General features: G+C 51.5%; 7 protein-coding genes across 7 annotated transcripts in view; 4 read left to right on the top strand and 3 right to left on the bottom strand.

Annotated features, from left to right (window-relative positions):
• Window position 1: 1 nt before the first annotated feature.
• On the top strand, window positions 2-2492 carry BU25DRAFT_442690 (uncharacterized protein; the record flags this gene model as incomplete). The annotated part of the gene is made up of 2 exons (XM_033709320.1): window positions 2-255; window positions 362-2492. 2 exons carry the CDS (start codon window positions 2-4, stop codon window positions 2490-2492), a joined length of 2385 nt encoding a protein of 794 aa, XP_033557466.1.
• A 639-nt stretch (window positions 2493-3131) lies between these two features.
• On the top strand, window positions 3132-4337 carry BU25DRAFT_425037 (uncharacterized protein; the record flags this gene model as incomplete). The annotated part of the gene is made up of 2 exons (XM_033708319.1): window positions 3132-3735; window positions 3832-4337. The coding sequence occupies 2 exons, from the start codon at window positions 3132-3134 to the stop codon at window positions 4335-4337; spliced, it is 1110 nt and encodes a 369-aa protein (XP_033557465.1).
• A 473-nt stretch (window positions 4338-4810) lies between these two features.
• Window positions 4811-5332, top strand: BU25DRAFT_478499 (uncharacterized protein; the record flags this gene model as incomplete). The annotated part of the gene is made up of 2 exons (XM_033711000.1): window positions 4811-5116; window positions 5194-5332. Exons 1-2 carry the CDS (start codon window positions 4821-4823, stop codon window positions 5330-5332), a joined length of 435 nt encoding a protein of 144 aa, XP_033557464.1. The 5' UTR covers window positions 4811-4820.
• Window positions 5333-7183: 1851 nt separating this feature from the next.
• On the bottom strand, window positions 7184-8802 carry BU25DRAFT_350464 (general substrate transporter; the record flags this gene model as incomplete). Its single annotated transcript, XM_033703303.1, has 2 exons — window positions 7184-7574; window positions 7625-8802. 2 exons carry the CDS (start codon window positions 8800-8802, stop codon window positions 7184-7186), a joined length of 1569 nt encoding a protein of 522 aa, XP_033557463.1.
• An 866-nt stretch (window positions 8803-9668) lies between these two features.
• On the bottom strand, window positions 9669-11132 carry BU25DRAFT_303927 (uncharacterized protein; the record flags this gene model as incomplete). The annotated part of the gene is made up of 2 exons (XM_033702031.1): window positions 9669-9890; window positions 10230-11132. Coding segments are annotated over 2 exons (1125 nt in total), but the record flags the coding sequence as incomplete, so codon positions are not given.
• A 1240-nt stretch (window positions 11133-12372) lies between these two features.
• BU25DRAFT_478475 (glycoside hydrolase family 78 protein) lies at window positions 12373-15019 on the top strand (the record flags this gene model as incomplete). The annotated part of the gene is made up of 3 exons (XM_033710999.1): window positions 12373-12643; window positions 12694-13953; window positions 14028-15019. The coding sequence occupies 3 exons, from the start codon at window positions 12373-12375 to the stop codon at window positions 15017-15019; spliced, it is 2523 nt and encodes an 840-aa protein (XP_033557461.1).
• Window positions 15020-17740: 2721 nt separating this feature from the next.
• BU25DRAFT_442687 (uncharacterized protein) overlaps window positions 17741-17854 on the bottom strand; it is a gene marked incomplete at its 3' end in the record, with an annotated part of 4252 nt that continues 4138 nt past the window's right edge. The window contains exon 8 of the mRNA XM_033709319.1: window positions 17741-17813. Coding sequence (XP_033557460.1) covers window positions 17741-17813 — 73 coding nt within the window. The remainder of the gene's footprint in view (window positions 17814-17854) is intronic.

Raw genomic sequence — 17854 nt, 5'->3', positions numbered from 1 at the left:
TATGCCGATATTTCATGATCCCCAAGACAGTCCGCCCCGGCGGACTGCGTCACGCCAGATGTCGTCAGATGAAGCACCAAAAGAAGGAATGACAAACTTCAATGAGGATGCATCACCATTGGGCAGCTTGTCTTTGGAGAGTATGATGGGTTCCGGCACGGCACACGAGCCAGTCAGTCACGGGTCACGACCAACTTCGCGAGATCGCAATGGCTTGATGGAAAGGATCAAGCGAGTGAAGAGTCCTTTGTGGCAGTTTCGACAGGACGTAAGTAGCTGTTGTTTCTTGCAGATCTCCAGTTGTAGTAGCGAGAAGTCGAATTTGGAGCGTTAAGCTGACTATGTGACCAAAGAACGGTAGCCGCCACGATCGTAACCTGCAATCTTCACGACCGTCCTCTCGAGACCGCCCAAAGACGCCCAGCGGTCCTACTAGTGACCTCCAAGTACCGTGCACGGCGTCCCCTGATCAGGAAACTGATCACGCATCGGCGGGTCTCGAGATCGCGCGACCTCGCTCGGCCTTGCACTCTGGTGACTTCCGTGAGCGGGAGGGAGGCGCAGACACTGGCAATGTGTCTTCTTCTGCCTTCCTACCAACGTCGCCTGTTGCGCCATGGAAGCGATCTTTTCCTGCCGCTGCCATACCGCAGTCTCGAGGTGCTGCTCAGTACGCTTTCAACAACGCGCTCAGCTACGACCCTCCTCCAGTATCGCGCGCTCGAGCGATTTCGAAGTCGCCTTCGACCTCGTTCACATTCATGCCACCCACCAGTCCATTGGTACAACAACTGAATAATACCGACCTAGACTTCACTTCACGATCGAGCACCAGACGAAGGTCGAGAAGCCCAGATCGTAGCAATCGGCGACATACCTTCTCTCCAGATTCGTTCGAACAGTATCAGACAACACAAACGGCAAGGTCTGCATCTGGCACTCCTGCAGCGCGGCATCTACGACGCGGTGGAACTATTCCTTACCAGGCACATCAACCCAGACGATCTGTAACATCCCTCAGTCAGTTTGAACCGCATTCTAGCCCGCAAACGCCATTTGCCGCCCGGCGACCTTCCATATCAGACGCATCGCCTCTGCAACATGCGCCTATGGTTGGTTCATACGAGGAGTCGATACTTCGCGGCCGAATGTCGACCACGCCTTCGCGACCATTGGACTTTGTCGCCAAAATTGGAGTGCTCGGAAGAGGGCAGTGTAAATCGAGCCTTAAATGTCCACCACACGTAACAGTCCCATTCCCAGCGGTGTTCTACAGCTACAACACAGGGAATGGTAGAATATCTGACAACGAGCCGAGTCCTTACGTTGGTCTCATTGACTTGGAACACTCGTTGCCTCCACCAGTCGATAGCCACGAACCCAGCAAGCGCAAACAGCGGCAAGCTGCCCCAGTGCCGGATCAGGACAATCTCGACTTTCGACTACAGTTTGATGACGAACACACTGGCGAGGGCGGATCTGCGGATCTGCGGCGTAAGGAGAAGAGGAAACGGAGGTCAGCATCACCTAAAGCACCACCAGGTGGTTGCTATCGCATTCCTGCAGAGGGCCAGCTACAGATCGTACTCAAGAACCCCAACAGAACTGCGGTAAAGCTGTTTCTTGTCCCGTATGATGTCTCAGACATGGAGCCTGGCCAAAAGACGTTCATTCGCCAGCGGAGCTATTCAGCTGGGCCTATCATCGACATGCCTCTATCTTCACGCAAGAACTTTGGCACCGATCGACCAGAAGCCGCGCTTAGCAATTCGGATGATCCAAGGGATCGTCCCATTCTACGATACCTTGTCCATCTGCACATCTGCTGTACTGGAAAAGGCCGCTACTACTTGTACAAGAGCATCCGAGTGGTTTTCGCCAACCGAGTACCGGACGGGAAGGAGAAGCTACGCAATGAAATCCAACAGCCTGAGCCGAAGTACAGCACCTACAAGCCATCACGCGACTCGACAACTGCGCAGGCTGCATCATCTCCGGGCGCATTGTCCATCACCGCGAAGGCTCGCAGACGTCAAAGTGCAGCCTGGCCGCTCTCCTGCTCCCAGCAAATGTACGACCAAATGGATGGTCTTTCGCAAAACCCTCAGCTGCCTCCACCAGCCGTACGCTTCACTGGGGGCCCATTGAGCTCGTCAGCATCTGGCGACTACGGCTCAAGCATTCCACTCGTGCAGCCCATTCCCTTCAACTTGACACGCTTAGCTGCGATTGAGTCGCGTCCTGTATCCCGCGAGCGGATGGGCGTCGATCCCAAAAGTCCCTTCAGATCACCACTCGCATCCCCTTCGCCCGGTCTCGGAAACTCCATCATCCACCAGGAAGCCACTTTCGAAAAGCTCAACAGAGGCGACGTTGGTTATGGAGGCAATGCGTTCTCGCCCCTCGGCAGCCCGGCTTCGCCGCCCGCTGCTGGGCTTCTGGCTCAGCGGCTGCGTGGACTTGAAGTGCAGCCTGACGAAGAAGTAGACTGAGCGACTCCGCCTTCTGACCTCTCCCATCTATCTTTCCTTTCTGCAACTTATCTCGATCCACGGTGTTTTGCATACTGAGTATATAATACCCCTGGTCCTTGCCATCGCTTGTTGTGTATTTTTCTTAGGTGCGATCGGCGTTATAAAGACAGGACCGCCTGTCATGGGCATAGTAGGCGTCTCTCTATTGTGATCTCATTGTGGTCTCATTGTATATAGGTTTGTATACATCCCTTCTGAATATGACCTGTTGTTACAACCATGTGTAACCGGATGATCCTTCCAGAAGTCATGCGGAGGAAGTAGCAAGAGCCATGTGGCGCATCTCCTGTGTTATTCAAATCATGAACTTCACGAGCAACTTCGAACCTACCACATGAGTATTTTGCGAACCTCGAGATCATCACCAGCGGTGAGCATGCACACAACTCCAGGGTCCAGTCCGCTGCATAACTTGTGAAAACCGCTCGAACTAGACCGCGAAGCTTTCATCCGCTAAAGCAGGAATTAACCACTAGTCTATACGCTACGCCGCTAGTAGCTTCCTCATCTCAGTCTCCACTTCAACCTCGAATCGCGCAATCGCTTGATCGTCTCAAACCTCACTGGCCTGGAGTCGCAGTGTGACACAAGCTTACCATGTCGCCCAACGAGCGCACACCTCTACTCGGCGGGAACCCCCTTCCCTTCTTGAACTCGGATTTTATTGGCAACGGCAGCAATCACAAACAGGATATTCATCAACAGTTTTGTTTGCTTGTCGGTGTGCCGCCATCGAACGGGCCAAGAGATGCGCCTAAACCGCCTGGCTTCAAGAGGACGCTGTATGGCCGCGCGATACATAAACGCAATGCGCAAAATGCGACATACCTCTTCACAGCAGCCCTCTCAAACACCCTGCTGCTCACTCAAGTCGTTCTCGGCGCCGCTCTGACAGCACTCGGCGCCTCGGAAAGCTCTCACATCCTAATCACCGTCTTCGGCGCGCTGAACACCATCATCGCGGGTCTTGTTGCGTATCTGAAGAGCAGGGGCCAGCCTATGCGCGCAAGGATGTTCAGAGATGATCTTGATCGGGTGGTGGATGAGATGGAGAACAGTGAGGTGATGTGGTTGGGGATCCAGCAGGGCGTGCATGGGTACGACGAGATTGCTATCGATGATAGTGTGAGTGTGAGGAGTGAGGTCGCGCGGTTGACGAGGTTGTTGGATAAGGCTGTAAGGAGCAATACTATAAACGACCGTAAGTTTACACTCCATACAAACAGTATCATCGAAACACTCCTACTTCTCCTAAGCGACAATGGATAAGGAGGGACGATATACTGACAATCCCCAGCGGACATGTACATGAACGCTGTTGGCGAAGGCACGAACGCCGCTCTCCGCGCCCGCCCCCCACAACCCCAAATCATCTCTGCGCCAGAATCATCTCCTAATGCCAACGGTAACACTTCTGCGCCTGCGAACAGCGCCGCACCTCCCCCAGCAGCAGATCCGGACGCAAGCCCTGCGACAGCACCGCCCAAGCAGAAGAATCAGCCGTCGAGCCCGCCACCAGAGCTTGCGGACGAACCGGCTAAGCCAGCTGAGTCGGTCAAGGACGTCCTAGTATCTCCGCCAACACCTGCGTCTGCGCCAAGTTTATCGCCTGTGATTGCTGTGGATGAGTCGCCGAAGGAGGGTGCGATTGCTCAACTGAGTGAAAGCGCTGTGGATGGGGGCTCTGAGGATGGGGAACCAGCAGGTGAAGATCTTGAAGCAATTGTAGCGGATAGAAGCGAGACGAGCTCGAGCGAAGATGGACTTGTGAAAAAAGGAGAGGAGAACTTGGATGGAGTCTAGTCCTTGGTTGAGAGGTGCTTTTGCAGAGTTCAAGCGATGAACCTTATTGTTACCATGTTTACGCGTGTAATCATCAGGCAGTAGGTGTGTACTCGTTTCTGATCCGAGACGTATTGCAGCATTTGAGCGAGTCAGAGCATCTTCAAGTTTTACACAAAATTGAAATTCTAGTATTGACAGTCCGCTTAGAAGCTGCTCATACCTCCTACAAAAGTGGCCAACTCGAAATAGATTATCACCTGCAATCTCGCTTGCACGTAGCACAGGGTTACACAAAGGAAGCACATCGCGCTTCACTGTCACGGACGGGCGCCCTATCTACCGCCAAAAGACTCGCCTTCACTTACGATGGGGATGGCCGTTTGCAGCTGCGCCACACAATCCTACCTACACATTATTTGTGCACGTAAATTCCACGCTCACCAACTCTACTGTGCCTTTCCAAAAAAACTCAGTCTCAACCACACCAACACCACCACCGCAATGAAGACATCCTTCCTCACCACCGCTCTCCAGGGCGCACTCGTCACCGCACTCCCAACCACACTCCTCACCATTCCCACCATCCTCGAGCCCATCGAGATCCGCGCCCCCGCTCTTCTCGAAGTTCGTGCAGATGGCCGCGCAGCCACTATCTACAAGTCGGCCAACCTCAGCGGCGAGTCTACTTTCATCCCCGCGAACAACTATTGCACGAATATTGACAATATTTTTGGTGGGTTTGATGGCAAGATCAAGAGCTTGGGCGTCGAGAAGGGGAGCAAGTGTGATTTTTATCAGTGAGTGTTTCCAATGCCTTAAGTTTTGATGTCTAGAGGAAGGAAAAGTTGATAGGGCGTGGGCTGATAATGAACAGGGAATCTGGCTGTGGTCTCAATGATCTTAATGGGGGCGGCGTGGTGTTGGAAGTCGGGTTCAGGAACAAGAAGGATGAGCGACGGCAGTTGGGGAGTTGGGAGGGGAGGATTAAGAGTGTATACTGTCAGCGTCTTTGAGCGTAATGCATTGTCACCGAGGAAGCTCGAAAGTGGCATCACTAGGCTGATAGGACGGGCATTACGTGTGAGGGGCGTCGCAGGTGAAGGAGAGTGTTGAAGGTGATGGAAGAGAGTCACGCTGCATCAGTGCGACTGGTTGGATACACGCAGACTTAGTATCGAAAAAAGGATATAAGATGTCTCACTTCCTCTTCTTCGCAAAGTCACCAACAATTTGTACTTTTGACCAACGCTCTTACTCCGATTTCAACGACCTCCTCTGCTTACTTCTCTTTCTCCTGCGCTCGTCTCTGGCCACGCATCATCTGTTTCGCTGCAACGCCCTTGTCTTTCACACATCACGTCATGGCACCAGGCCGAGAACCACCTGAAGCACCTTTTTCTACTAGGCCAACTATACCGCTGGACTGGCTTCGCCGACGAGAGTTTGGGCTGCGACATGGCCCAGACACCTTTGCGCACCTAGATGCGTATCGCGGCGAATTTTCCAGGCTGTTAGTTCTGTCGACCCTGGTAAGCTGCTTGATCACGAAGTTTTTGGTCATGTCTCACTGTACGAAAGTCAAAGCTAAACACCTGACTCATGTCGGGCCGTTGCGGTGGCATTGCTGCAGACCAGCTCGTACGGAAAGAATATTGAATTCGGTGAACAAGTATGGGCTTCCAAATTCCACTCTGCCAAGGTGCATTGATCTTATATTACTATAGAATGTCAAGCCATAGACGATGGAGTCCATCGTTACGGGTCCTACCCTATCCATCGGCATTGGCACGCTCCTATGGCTACCACTGTCTTTGGCATTAGACAGATGACCTGTCCTCTTGATCACAGCGCTCATGATGCCTTTGGCAGCACTTGGAGCTGGGCTATCGACGAACTTCCACGCGTTACTTGCCTGCGTCTGCCTTCTTGGTTTGGAGCAAGGTTTCTCGATCACTTCTGTAAGTTATCCCTCTCGCCAAGTAACAATTTACTGACTTCAAGAGGCTTTCTTGATGGTGATAGACATGACTTTCATCCATCAGCGACCTTCAGCTGTTGCACTTCTGTCGTTTCTGCTCGGATTGCAGGTACTGGCTTCCTGGCGCTTGTGTCGTATCTCTCGCCGCCAAGCACCTGGCGACGATTCTATTATTGTTATTAGTCAATTCCAATGGCCGTGTCTTGCCTCCTAGTCTTGCTGCTTTACCCCGAGACATGTTTCAAGCGGCCAACAGTCGCTTTCAATGGGCTGATTCTCCTGGAATCAGCAACTGAGAAACTCACCATCTACAAGGATCCTGACGCTGATTCATATATCTGCTGGACCTGACGTTGGATCGCGGTTCTAAGGAGACGGTATTCAGCAAACTGGGTAATCGCCTTCGTCTTTCGCGATCGCCGGTTACTTCATGAAAGTCAATGGGCTACTGATATGTCCATATGGTCTATTGTGCAGTCAATCCTCTCATCTTCTGGATCATTCTTGCTTCTTCAATACACTGGGCCAGCATACTGTTTATTGGGGCTACTTATACGAACCTCCTGCGGTCACCCCTTACAATCTACCATCTGCTCTGGTTATCAGCAACAACACCTCATCGGCGGTAGTATGCGATCATAGTCTGTATTACCAGGCTGTTGTACCGAGCCGTTGCGAATGAATGATAGGGATCTGGGCTTTGTGCATAATCACTGTCGGAGCGTCCTTTGCCACGAGGTCAGCGACCAGACTGAATGTAAAAGATACGAGCACTACTATTGCGTCGAGCTAACTACAAGTAATTGAATCCTTGTGCATTCATGCGGGGCGCGATCCATATTTCGTGACTGATCTGGCGTTTCATCTCCATCGTGGCTATTATGGCTCATTTACCCGTCGTGTCAACCCTCATCGCCGCACCCTCCTTCGCCCTTCCATCAGCATACTGCTGGAAGTGTCTGACCGGAATCTTTTGCGAATACAACCAGTCGACCTCATCTGTGGTGAAGCCATGCAGATCGGGTACCAAGATCCATGACCCGATGAAGAGAAGCACCGAGCTGGCCATAAACACAAACCCAGTGCGAGTGCCCAGATTACCAGCATCTGTGTTGTACATGTATGGTACTGTGAAGGTGAACAGCCATGTCACTACGGCGTTTGAGGCCACACCGATCGACTGTGTCTTTGCTCGTAGGCGATAGGATGAGACCTCAGCGGTGATCACCCATCCGATGGAGGTTATGGTGAGAAGTTGCCATGCAATGAGTGCATTCCTGTCAGTTATTGTCAGTATTAGTGTTATGTCAAGTGAGGACATACTTACATCAGGATAGCAACGGCCCACAGACTACCTTTGGATGTTGAGTAGTACAGACCACCAATGGCCGCCATAATCACTACATTGACAGCGACACCGGCAAGCCAGATCGAGCGACGACCAAACTTCTCCATGTAGAACCAGCTGAACACGATTGCTACAATGGCTAGACCAAAGCCTCCGATACCGACATCGAATGCGTGAACGGCTGGAAGTCCAGCGATGATCAAGACGTAAGTATTCTGGGACAACAAGGACGCGCCGTTAAGTCCGGCAGCAAAGAAGAGCCAGAAGACTGTGAAGGTTCGCTTAAGGTTGGTGCCCCGGAACAGTTCGAGGTAGCCAGCATTACCATGTGCTTCAGCCTGCGAGCGCTCCTGCTCCACTTGCTTGCATAGGACCGCGAGGCGGGCATTGATGTGGTTTTTAGACCCGTAGAGGCGAGACAACGTCTTCTTTGCAGCATCAATCTTGCCTTTCTGCACGAGAAAAATCGGTGACTCGGGCATGATGAGGAAGGCCAGACCAGCAGCAACAGGCCAGATCCATTGCAAGGCGAAGACTGTGCGGAAAGCCGAAGGCGACATGTTTTCGATGTACACGCGGATTGTTATGAGGCCGATTGCTTGCATCAAAACCATGAAGAGGACGATGCTGGACTGGATAGGACCTCGAAGACGCAGGGGCGAGATTTCGGATGCCCAAGATGTGGCCGATGCGAAGATGCACCCGATGGCTAAGCCGTTGATCATCTTTCCACCAAGAAGCATTCCCCGGTTTGTGGCAGCGAACTGAACACCAACGCCCACGGTTGAGATGCAAGCGGCGCCTACGCAGGCCCATTTGCGTCCAATCCGGTCAGAGAGAAATCCGATGCCAAATCCACCGATGGCTTGGAGCAAGTACGACATGGCAGTCCACATCGACGCCCAAATAGAAGGAACGAACAAGGATCCTGTCGCTGTGCGCTCGCCAAAGTAAAGGATAAAGGCAGGCATGGAGATGGAGGCTCCGTTGATGACGCTGTCGTATCCAAAAACTCCTCCAGCCAGGAACGCAGCAATCGAGTGTGCCAAGATTAGTTTGTGTGATATGGCCGAAGCCCACAAGGAACTGTCGCGGTCTTTTTCAACAAGGCTCTCACCGAGCTGTAGGTCGCTGTCGATGGCCACATGTTCAATCATGGTGGCGCTGGAAACCTCCTGCTTTTCGAGTTTGTCTTCCATCGTGTACATAAGATGGTTATTGAGGCGAATAGACTGCGGATGTATAGAGTGATTAGAGGAAGTCGTGATTGAGCTACTGGCCTTTGTCGAGTCGTGCTGCAGGCTGCCTGATTGAGCCAGAAACAAGGGCCAGGACCTCAATATAACAACAACAGCATCCCCATTGTGCCAAGCTCCTTTTGCGGAGACGAAATCTGGGGTATTATGGTGGAGAATTGATACCTGGGGAGTATTCTAGCACCGAATGATGATCCGAGCATTGCCAAGTGACTGAGCTAGTGCTCATGAGTGGACAGGGTGGACAGGGTGGACAGTGGACGCAATTCCTCATTGGGCAACACTCCCTGCAATTTTACCGGTGCCACGACGTGGCCCAGGTTGTCTACAGGAAGGACCAAGCCCAGCTGGTACGCTTGACTATATGTCGAATTTCGATAATCTTGAATAGATCGTGATTGAATAGTCGGGTGGGCCGTGCATCTCCTCCATCACTCAGAGACACCTGGGTGTAGATGTAGAAGTAATGCCAGGTTGGATGATGCACCCCAAGTTCCCAGTTGCACCAAAGACTGAATGGCGTGTCTGAAGATCAACTGGGGTGCATCGAGTGTAGAGTCATCTGTAGTATGGCCATGAATGAATCCAGCCTCAACAACCTCGACCACAGAATGTAAAACGCTTTGTTTGTCACGCAGTCGTTGGACAATAAGCCTTTTCTGGTGTAAGGATGCTGTGTGTGCGAACGCCCAGATGATGATGTGGCACAAAAAGAGTCCGATCAAGTCGTAAGGGTCGCTTTCACCTTTGTTGCACATGATGATGCTGATGCATGTGGATGCGTCTTCCAGTACGCGCATTGCTTGCTCTGGGCACTGAGAAATCCAGATGACCAGTCTACTCATTGCAGCTTTTGCGTCTGTAGGTCCAGATCTTCCGAGACAGTCTTGAATATCAGACACAGGTAAGACCAAATACATTCGTGCCAAGTGATATGTGATGATGGAACAGCGTTGTACGTGGGATGAAGTGGTGTCTGGGCGACGAATCTGATTTTGCTGATTGTATGAGTCATTCCAAAGGTCCAGCATTGCCAGCAGATGTGCTGCACGGCTGCTTGTGTGGTAGGAATTCGCTGTCGTTGGGAACTCTTCTTCGTATGTTCGTAAGACTACGAGCGTCTCTTGATAGTGGAACACTTCTGACATAACCGCAGTCATGAGCAGGTTTGCGCTCCATGTATTCACAATGGGGAGTAATGCCGAATCCTCGTTCTGGCTTAATCGTTCTGATGTCGACAGAAGTAACGCAGTAAGGGACCCGAAGACAGGGCAAGAAGGCGCAGACGCAGATCCTAACCGGTTCCTCCAAGACCTTGCAGTTGTCACTGTCCAGAAATCTTGGTCACATGGGCACTCCCACTTCCTGATATCCGCCATTGTCAACATGCCACTCATGCCGAGAATGGCTGGGAATTGCGAATCAATCATGTACACAAACCAACGCAATCGTTTGTGGCTTTCTTGTGTTGCCCAGTCCAACCATTGCAACTCAATCGCAGAAGAAATTGTCAGGCGCGCTACCGGGCTCACGTATTCATCAGTGTTGTTTTGATGTCCTTGATAGAGCTCGTGGTTCTGAGGATTGTTGATGCTTGGCAAGCGCCTGATGTAAGTGACAACCACAGCGCGTAGTGCCTCGGACAATTCAAAGGCGCGTTTGTTTCCGCACCAGAGACCCATGTAGCAGACGAGCGCAGCGGCATAGATGATCAAAGGCTCTCGCATGAGACTGTTGTTTTCCTCTATCAGAGCTGAAAGATTCTGCCTTGTGCGATCGCAGACAATGATGCCAAATCTTCGTGTATGGCGTAAACGGCTATAGCACGAACCAATGACCATCATTATAGCCAGCAGTGCCGGTGGTAGAGCGTCGAAATCCACCGTCGGTCGATGCAGGACTGGCGCTTGGGGTAGAAATCTGTTGAAGAAAAGACTGATGAAAACATTTACCAGGGATAACTCAGGCAAAGTAAAAGTATCTTCGCTGCTCAGCGGTCCTCTAGGGCTTAAGAAATCTTGAATACGTGATAGAGTACTTTGAGTTATCTTGATGCTCTGATCAATGTTCGCAAAGATTGGATCATCGGCTGGAAGCACGATTGGTTTCGCCCTTGCTATAGGCTTCGATCGTGGATCCCATGCAAACGGCAGGCGATCTTCATGTGAACTTTCGTTCGGCGGTGATGCGCATCGAGAGATTCGACTTGAATGGTCTTCAGTACATTCGTTGGCTTGTGTTCCGACCTGTGACCTTCGTGAAAGTCCATCGCCGCTTGACCGCGAGCTTGCGCCATCGTTCAGGGAAACGTTGTAAGGGGCGGCGGCGGTGTTGTGGTCCAATACACCCAAAACGTCCAGACTGGTTAGGTCATGGTCAACGGTACTCCACGTTTGGAAAGGCGGACTGTATGCAAGATCGGTCTCGCGCAACGCTGCGAAGAATTGTGACGAAAACCAATCAGAGGTATTTGCAGTATTGTCCAGGTGATAATTCCAGGGTCTCGCAAAGGTCGTGTAGTCAAAGTAAGGATTGAACTCCATTGGGTCAGTCCAGGAACCGTGTATGAGGCCCTCATCGAGCGCTATTGAGTGCTCTTGTGCTTGCGGTAGTATGTTGACATTATCACCGCTCATCAACACAGGAATAGTTGGATCGTTCAGAGACGATGAATTCGGCAGACTGTTCTGTATCTGTGCCAACGGCGAGTCTTTGCAAGTGGATATACTCCTAGATACTCGCCGTGGATTCGAGACTGCTCTTGCAGGCGTGTTTCGTTCATGAAGCAGCTCGTGCTTCTTTCGCAGATCGCTCCTGGTGAATTGCCTCCCACATATCTGGCAACGATGTTTCTGGATCGAGTTGTCTTGTCATCCATGGCCCAGATCAGCGAAGACTGACTTTTGGTCATGCAACCAACAGTACTCACGTGTTTTCATGTGACGAGCCAGGTTTTCGGGACGAGTAAAGCGCTTGTCGCATCGCTGACAGGCCAACGTCCTAGGACTGGCCGCGGCGCCGTCCTCATCGGACATGGGACAAAGAGCGACGTCCTCTCTGCAAATTTTGTTGCTTCGTACGACCGTCCACCACCGTCTGACGACCTTCAGGTTGTCAGTTTGCCAGTTCAAAGATAGTGCGGGCTTCAGTGTAGGGCTGAGTTGTGAGGTTCGTGTTCACAAGTGGACGGCGAAATGTCCACCTGAACTAAGACCAAAAAACGGGGTCCAGTTTCGCGCTACTCCATTCGGGCCATGGTCCACTTCGAATGCGCGTCCACCAACAATTCTCGATGTCCACCTCGTAGAACGCGTTGCCCGACGCTTGTTTCTCCACACACAGCACGAGCGAACTACCGTTGGGCAAAAGAAGTCGTGCCGACGCGCTAAAGATGCTGATGATGTCTCAAACACTATCCTTTCGGCGACCCACGCTTAGGGGATCTTTAAACTCGTTTGTCCTGAACCCTCCATGTCTCTGAACATCACTATGGCTGGTAAACCTCTAATTGAACCTGTGCGCATCTTGCGACACGCTGGGCGTGTAACACTTGGTTCCAACGCGTCGAGTTTCATACTTCAAAATGACGGAGTCGAGTCAATTCAAGCAGAGGTTGTATTGGACTACCAGCAATGTGAAGGAGGTCAACCAATCTTCGAAATCACGTCTGCTTCAGGACATAGCTTAATTGAAATAGCTGTTGTGTACAGCGAGGGTATTGAGGGCATCGATCATGCCACAGGTTAGCCAAGGAGACTACAATGCAATTTCATGTATGCTAACAGCGAGTAGGTGATGGGCCCTTCTTCCTCTTTTCCAATGCTATGGACACATACCGCAGTACCACCCTCAAGGTCCCCGCATCGACAACCTCGCAAACGGTCAGAGCTGTTTACGCTCAACGTTCGCAGAGATATCAGAAGATCGTCCTAACCACCCCGAACTCATCGATTACGTTCTCAAGGATCGCATTCGAGCGCATTCGACCCAGCGCCTCTGCAAAGTCTACATTCACCTGCTCCAACTCGCTGCTGAACAGGATTTGGCAAGATGGCGTCAAGACCGTGGACATGTGTACAGTCGCTAAGGGCGAGACGTCCTCTGCCTGGGAGGTTACAAAAGAAGGTACCAAAGTCCGTGGTCAGCATTGGGCGCCGTGCCGACTAGGCACACGGTGGGCGGACAAGAAAGTGCGATTCCAAGTTCAAATCGGAAGCGGAGGCGTGAGCTGGGCCGTCCACATGGTTGCCAATGGCCTGATCTTCTGCCTGGATGCGACAGAAAGAGTTCTGTACGCATGTGAAGGTCTCTCTACTGAGTCAACAGTCTTTCCCGTTGCAGAAAAAGGGCGGTGGTCAATAGGTAACCTGAACTTAAATGGCTGGCTTAACGTTGAAACAGTCACTCGCGGTAGCACAGTGACAGTCTCGGTACAAGGACGTCAATTTCCTCTCATTGAAAACCTCGACATCAGACCTATTCTCGGCGGAAGTGCTAACAACACCGGTTCCGTTGCGTTCGGTGGCCCTTGTCAGTGGATTGGTCTATATCGCCATCTCGAGGTGCACGACGCAGAAGGCAAAGCCCTCTACGAGAACGCCTTGTTACTTGACGATAAAGAGCGAACATTGGCTGACTTCCAAGTTGGAACCAATGCGCTAGCTTGTACAATAGATGGTGCGAAAAGAGACAGAGCTTGCTTCGGTGGGGATCTTTACGTTATGGGGAGATCGATTGCTCACTCTACCATGACTTTCGAAGCGATTGCAGGTAGCATCGAGTTGTTGACGAGTCACCAAACCAGCGATGGATACCTGGGGAATCTGTGTCCGATCCAGGCGCCTGTTCACGACAGCCATGAGGAGCCTCCTACATATGCCTTCTACTCATTGTCATACGCATTACTACTCGTTGTAGCCATAAAAGACTATTGGCTGCACACAGGCGACGAAAAGACACGGACGAGGTGTCTCCAGCCGTTGAAGAAGTTGATGACATACACCGAGCAGCATGTCAGTCAGGGCGTCGTCATCGCGCCTCCACCCTTGTCTAGTAAGTCACAGAAAAGTCATGAGTACCTCTGAGCTAACTCTTTGTGGTGCACTGGTTTCCACTCGGTGGTCCAGTATTTGGTGCGTCAAGCGCGCTGAACAACGCATACTACGAGGCGTTGCAGGCCATGTCGATCTTGTCGACGGATGCAGCTACGACGGACAAGTATCTGCTGCAAGCCCACAAACTTAAGGCCAACATGCGGCGACACTTCTATGACCCCTTCACCGGTATTTACCACCTCGATAAGAGCCTCCCAGCCAGTGGTATCTGTCAAGATGTCAAGGCTCACGCCATAACTCTGGACCTACTTCCTCACCACACCGACGATCTCGAGCACTTGACCGACCCAGCCTCCGATTTACCTCGTGCCTTTCGCGGTCTTGGCCACTGGGACGTAGCAAACGTTACCAGTCCCTATGCAACCGGTTTCGCAGTTGAGGCACTGTTCTCTCGAGATCGGGGCACAGAGGCTGTCAAGCTCATCGAGCGTGTTTGGGGTCCCATGGCCGACACAACGAGCCCGGACTACTCTGGTGGACACTGGGAAGCTATGAAGCCAGATGGGACACCGCACGGTCATGACACTTCGCTCATGCATGGTTGGTCGACATGGCCAGTATCTCTTCTTCCCAGATACCTGGCTGGACTACAGCCAATCGAGCCAGGATGGAAATCCTTCAGCATTGCACCAGTCCTCACTGGCCTGACGGACATCAAATGCACCTTAGTGACTGTTGCTGGAACCGTTGGTGTGGAACTTGAGATTGATGAGGCGGACGGCCACGGTGCACTGAAGGTTCTGGCACCCTATGGCGTACGTGCGCGACTGCAGTCACCCCAGGGTTGGGTCATCCAGGGGCCAGAGGTTGTTGAGGGAACAGGTGTGTGGCAGAAGTTCTTCTTGTCCAAGGCCTCTGACGACAAAGACTTGGATACGAAAGAGGCGGTTCCCCAAACATTCGTCCTTCCCGAATCACCCTCTCGCACAGGCGAGCGGCAAGAGAGTAGTCTACCCAGCAAGATCCGCTCACTGCTATCTCGCTTCACAGCAATGCGTGCATAAGCTCGTCTGTTTCCCTGGTCAAGTAGACTCGAACACTATTGCGGAGACCCTTGGGTCTGGAAACCATGGCTCTGCTACCATCAGATACCGTGACTCATCTGCAAGACACATTCAATAGTACGCAAAACGGCAAAGGGCTTCCGAAAATATTTATTCTTAGTTGGAGTTTCGTCAGGCAACAACCTCCGGACATCGTCACAAGAAATGACCCAGATGTGTTCGATATTGATGTCGAAGACCTCATCAACGAATTTGCACCTGCAAGAGTAGAGTGTATTCCAGGTCCATACATTAAGTCCATCGATCTCGAGACTGTCTGCGGCGTCGCATAAGTCTGGAACTGGGACCAATACTTCACTAGGCCACCCAACACGAGTACATGGTAGCAAGAAGCCTTTTGATGGGGTTGACATCCGGATGCTGGAATAGAAAGGAGCTTGTGCGGGAGCTCAGCATCGAAAGTACCGTCATTCTGGCTTTTGAATGGGTGCTGGCTAGTTGTGGGTATGCGTAGGAAGTAATGGGCAAAGATGGTTCTGCTTCTCAAGAAAGGGCCGAGTAGTGCGGCCAATCCCTGAGTGGATGCCAATGCGCCTCTTGGAATTCAAGGAGCTGAATGGCTATCCTTTCGCCTACACATCTGAGTAGAGGTCAGAGGATTACGATATGCAGACAGGGGTGATTCGTCACTGCAGCTCCCAACCAAGGTTCAAAAGACCCTGGTATTGAAAGTTGCGATTAGTCACAGCCACAGTGTACAAATCAAGAAGGTATATCGCATTTCACGCGATTACCATGAAAATCAATGAGGATCTCTCGCACACAAAGATCTTAATCAATCCCAGATTACAGCGTCACCGCACAGCACAATTAAAATTGCAGTCTGCCCCACACTACCCCAGGCTCAATCACGGTGTCTTCAGACAGCACCGCAATGATAGGCCAAGAGAAAAGATGATCTACGGCGAGGAAACACTTCAGCACGTTTTCGAAGCCTGGGAACAGGACGTACGCTACACCGCACGTACCGATCACGAGCTTAACATCGCAGAAAACCTACTACTGGACATGACAAAGGGAACTGGGACGGATTTTCGGCTGACAGACGAGCCTGGCTCATTTATCAAGCAGTCGTCATGCTCTTCTAGCGTTTTTAAAGCAATGCGGCTACATTACATGTTTCGACAGAGGAATAGTGACTTGTCAGCCTGTCTCTGGGAGGAACATTCAACGCCTTCCAGAATGGGTTACCACCGGCCGCATGAAGTTTGAGGCAACCTCGTCTCACCCCCAGGGTTCTGAGCCCGACATGTGGATCAAGGAGAGCGAAATAAACGACCGCTCATGTGGTTCTGGGAAGCGTAGCCTCTTCGTATGAGCTTACTTTCGATCACTCGATCGCCACTTGGTCTTTGGAAATTCCTCAAGGGTTTGGCGCCCTTCTGGACATCGCAGGTTCTTCGGAAGCATCGAGAATTAGCTAGCGAAGTAATTCAGTTCTTAGTCAGCATGTATATCTCCTCTACCTCTTTCTTGTTACCACACAAATGCAGATAGCGGAAACATTGCAAGACGTTGTGGTCCGTCGCCAACTCATTACATCTACTTGTCTATTTACTTGGAACCCTTGACTCGAAAAGAAGTCCAAAAGATAGAAAAAATGTTGCGGCGTGGGCCGCAATAGAATACTGATAGCTACGTAGGACTATCGGGTAGATAGAATACTGCGCTGAATTGCTATCTAGCTGGGAGATGACGACTATATACCTGACCTCAGGCCAGTTATCTGTCACACAATAGACTAGGGTAGTCTGTCAGGGGTACAATCAGACCTTGTACGGACCAACCGATACCGCAATAAAAAACCAGACGAGTGGTAGCGGTCCTCATTACTTACGGTATATAGCTGCCATGCCCTTCCTGCTACCCCAAGTGTGCAACATAGGATCAATCGACAGATCAAACGAATCCTTCGGTCTACACAGATAAAACGACTTCCGTGGTATTGCCTGAGCTTGCTTCGGTTGTTCCTGCGCATGCTGCTCCGCACGTCGCTCTTCCTCAAATTCCACCTGTCGAGGTCGCACTGGAAGCTTATTACCCACCAGCTTATTCGCCTGATATAGTCCCTCCAACTGAACAACGCTTCATGTCGTGCAGCCCTTTGCTTTGCATCCCACTCCCTATCAACTCGCTCTCGAGCGAGAACACGGTTGGCTTTGGCAGCAGCCTCTGCCATTTCGATATCTCGAGCTTTGCTTTTGGCTTCCCGCTGTTCGCGGAAGGAATGGAGCATTTTTGAAGGCCCGCCACGGCGGTAGATGTAGACCCAACCGGTGATGAGAATTAGGGCGATGGCGCCGGCACCGAAGAGGAAGCCGATAGCTTGCGGAGAGTAGCTGTCGGGGATCGTGAGTGATCCGTACGCATGTGGGAAGAATTGCAGGATTGAACTGAGGTTTTATTTCACTATTCTGTGTATTTAAATATGTTGTGGTCTCGGTTGAGACCCTATTACCCTGGTATATACTGTTCTGGAATAGCGACTTCCAGGGCCAGTATATAGTCGGCTTCTCCTCACGTAGTCTAAACCGTGACAGTAGCATACTAGTAGTAAGTTACTATACTACTATCTGCATGCAGGTTTGCAAAGCTTTTATGCATCGTGCTTATGGTTGTAGTCGTACAGATGTCCACAGCCACCACTCTACACAGCCAGCGTCACGCTCCTAGATCTAGGCTCTCTAAACGCCACCGGTTCAACGTCGCTGTAGAAGACTCAGTGTCGGGATGACTGCGCCCAAGCACCCGTGCCCGCATTTGAACACATTTTTC

Source organism: Macroventuria anomochaeta (genome assembly GCF_010093625.1).
Source record: "Macroventuria anomochaeta strain CBS 525.71 unplaced genomic scaffold BU25scaffold_38, whole genome shotgun sequence".
NCBI lineage: Eukaryota > Fungi > Ascomycota > Dothideomycetes > Pleosporales > Didymellaceae > Macroventuria > Macroventuria anomochaeta.
Note: the sequence above shows the minus strand (reverse complement) of the source record. Positions and strands in the feature narration are given on the sequence as shown.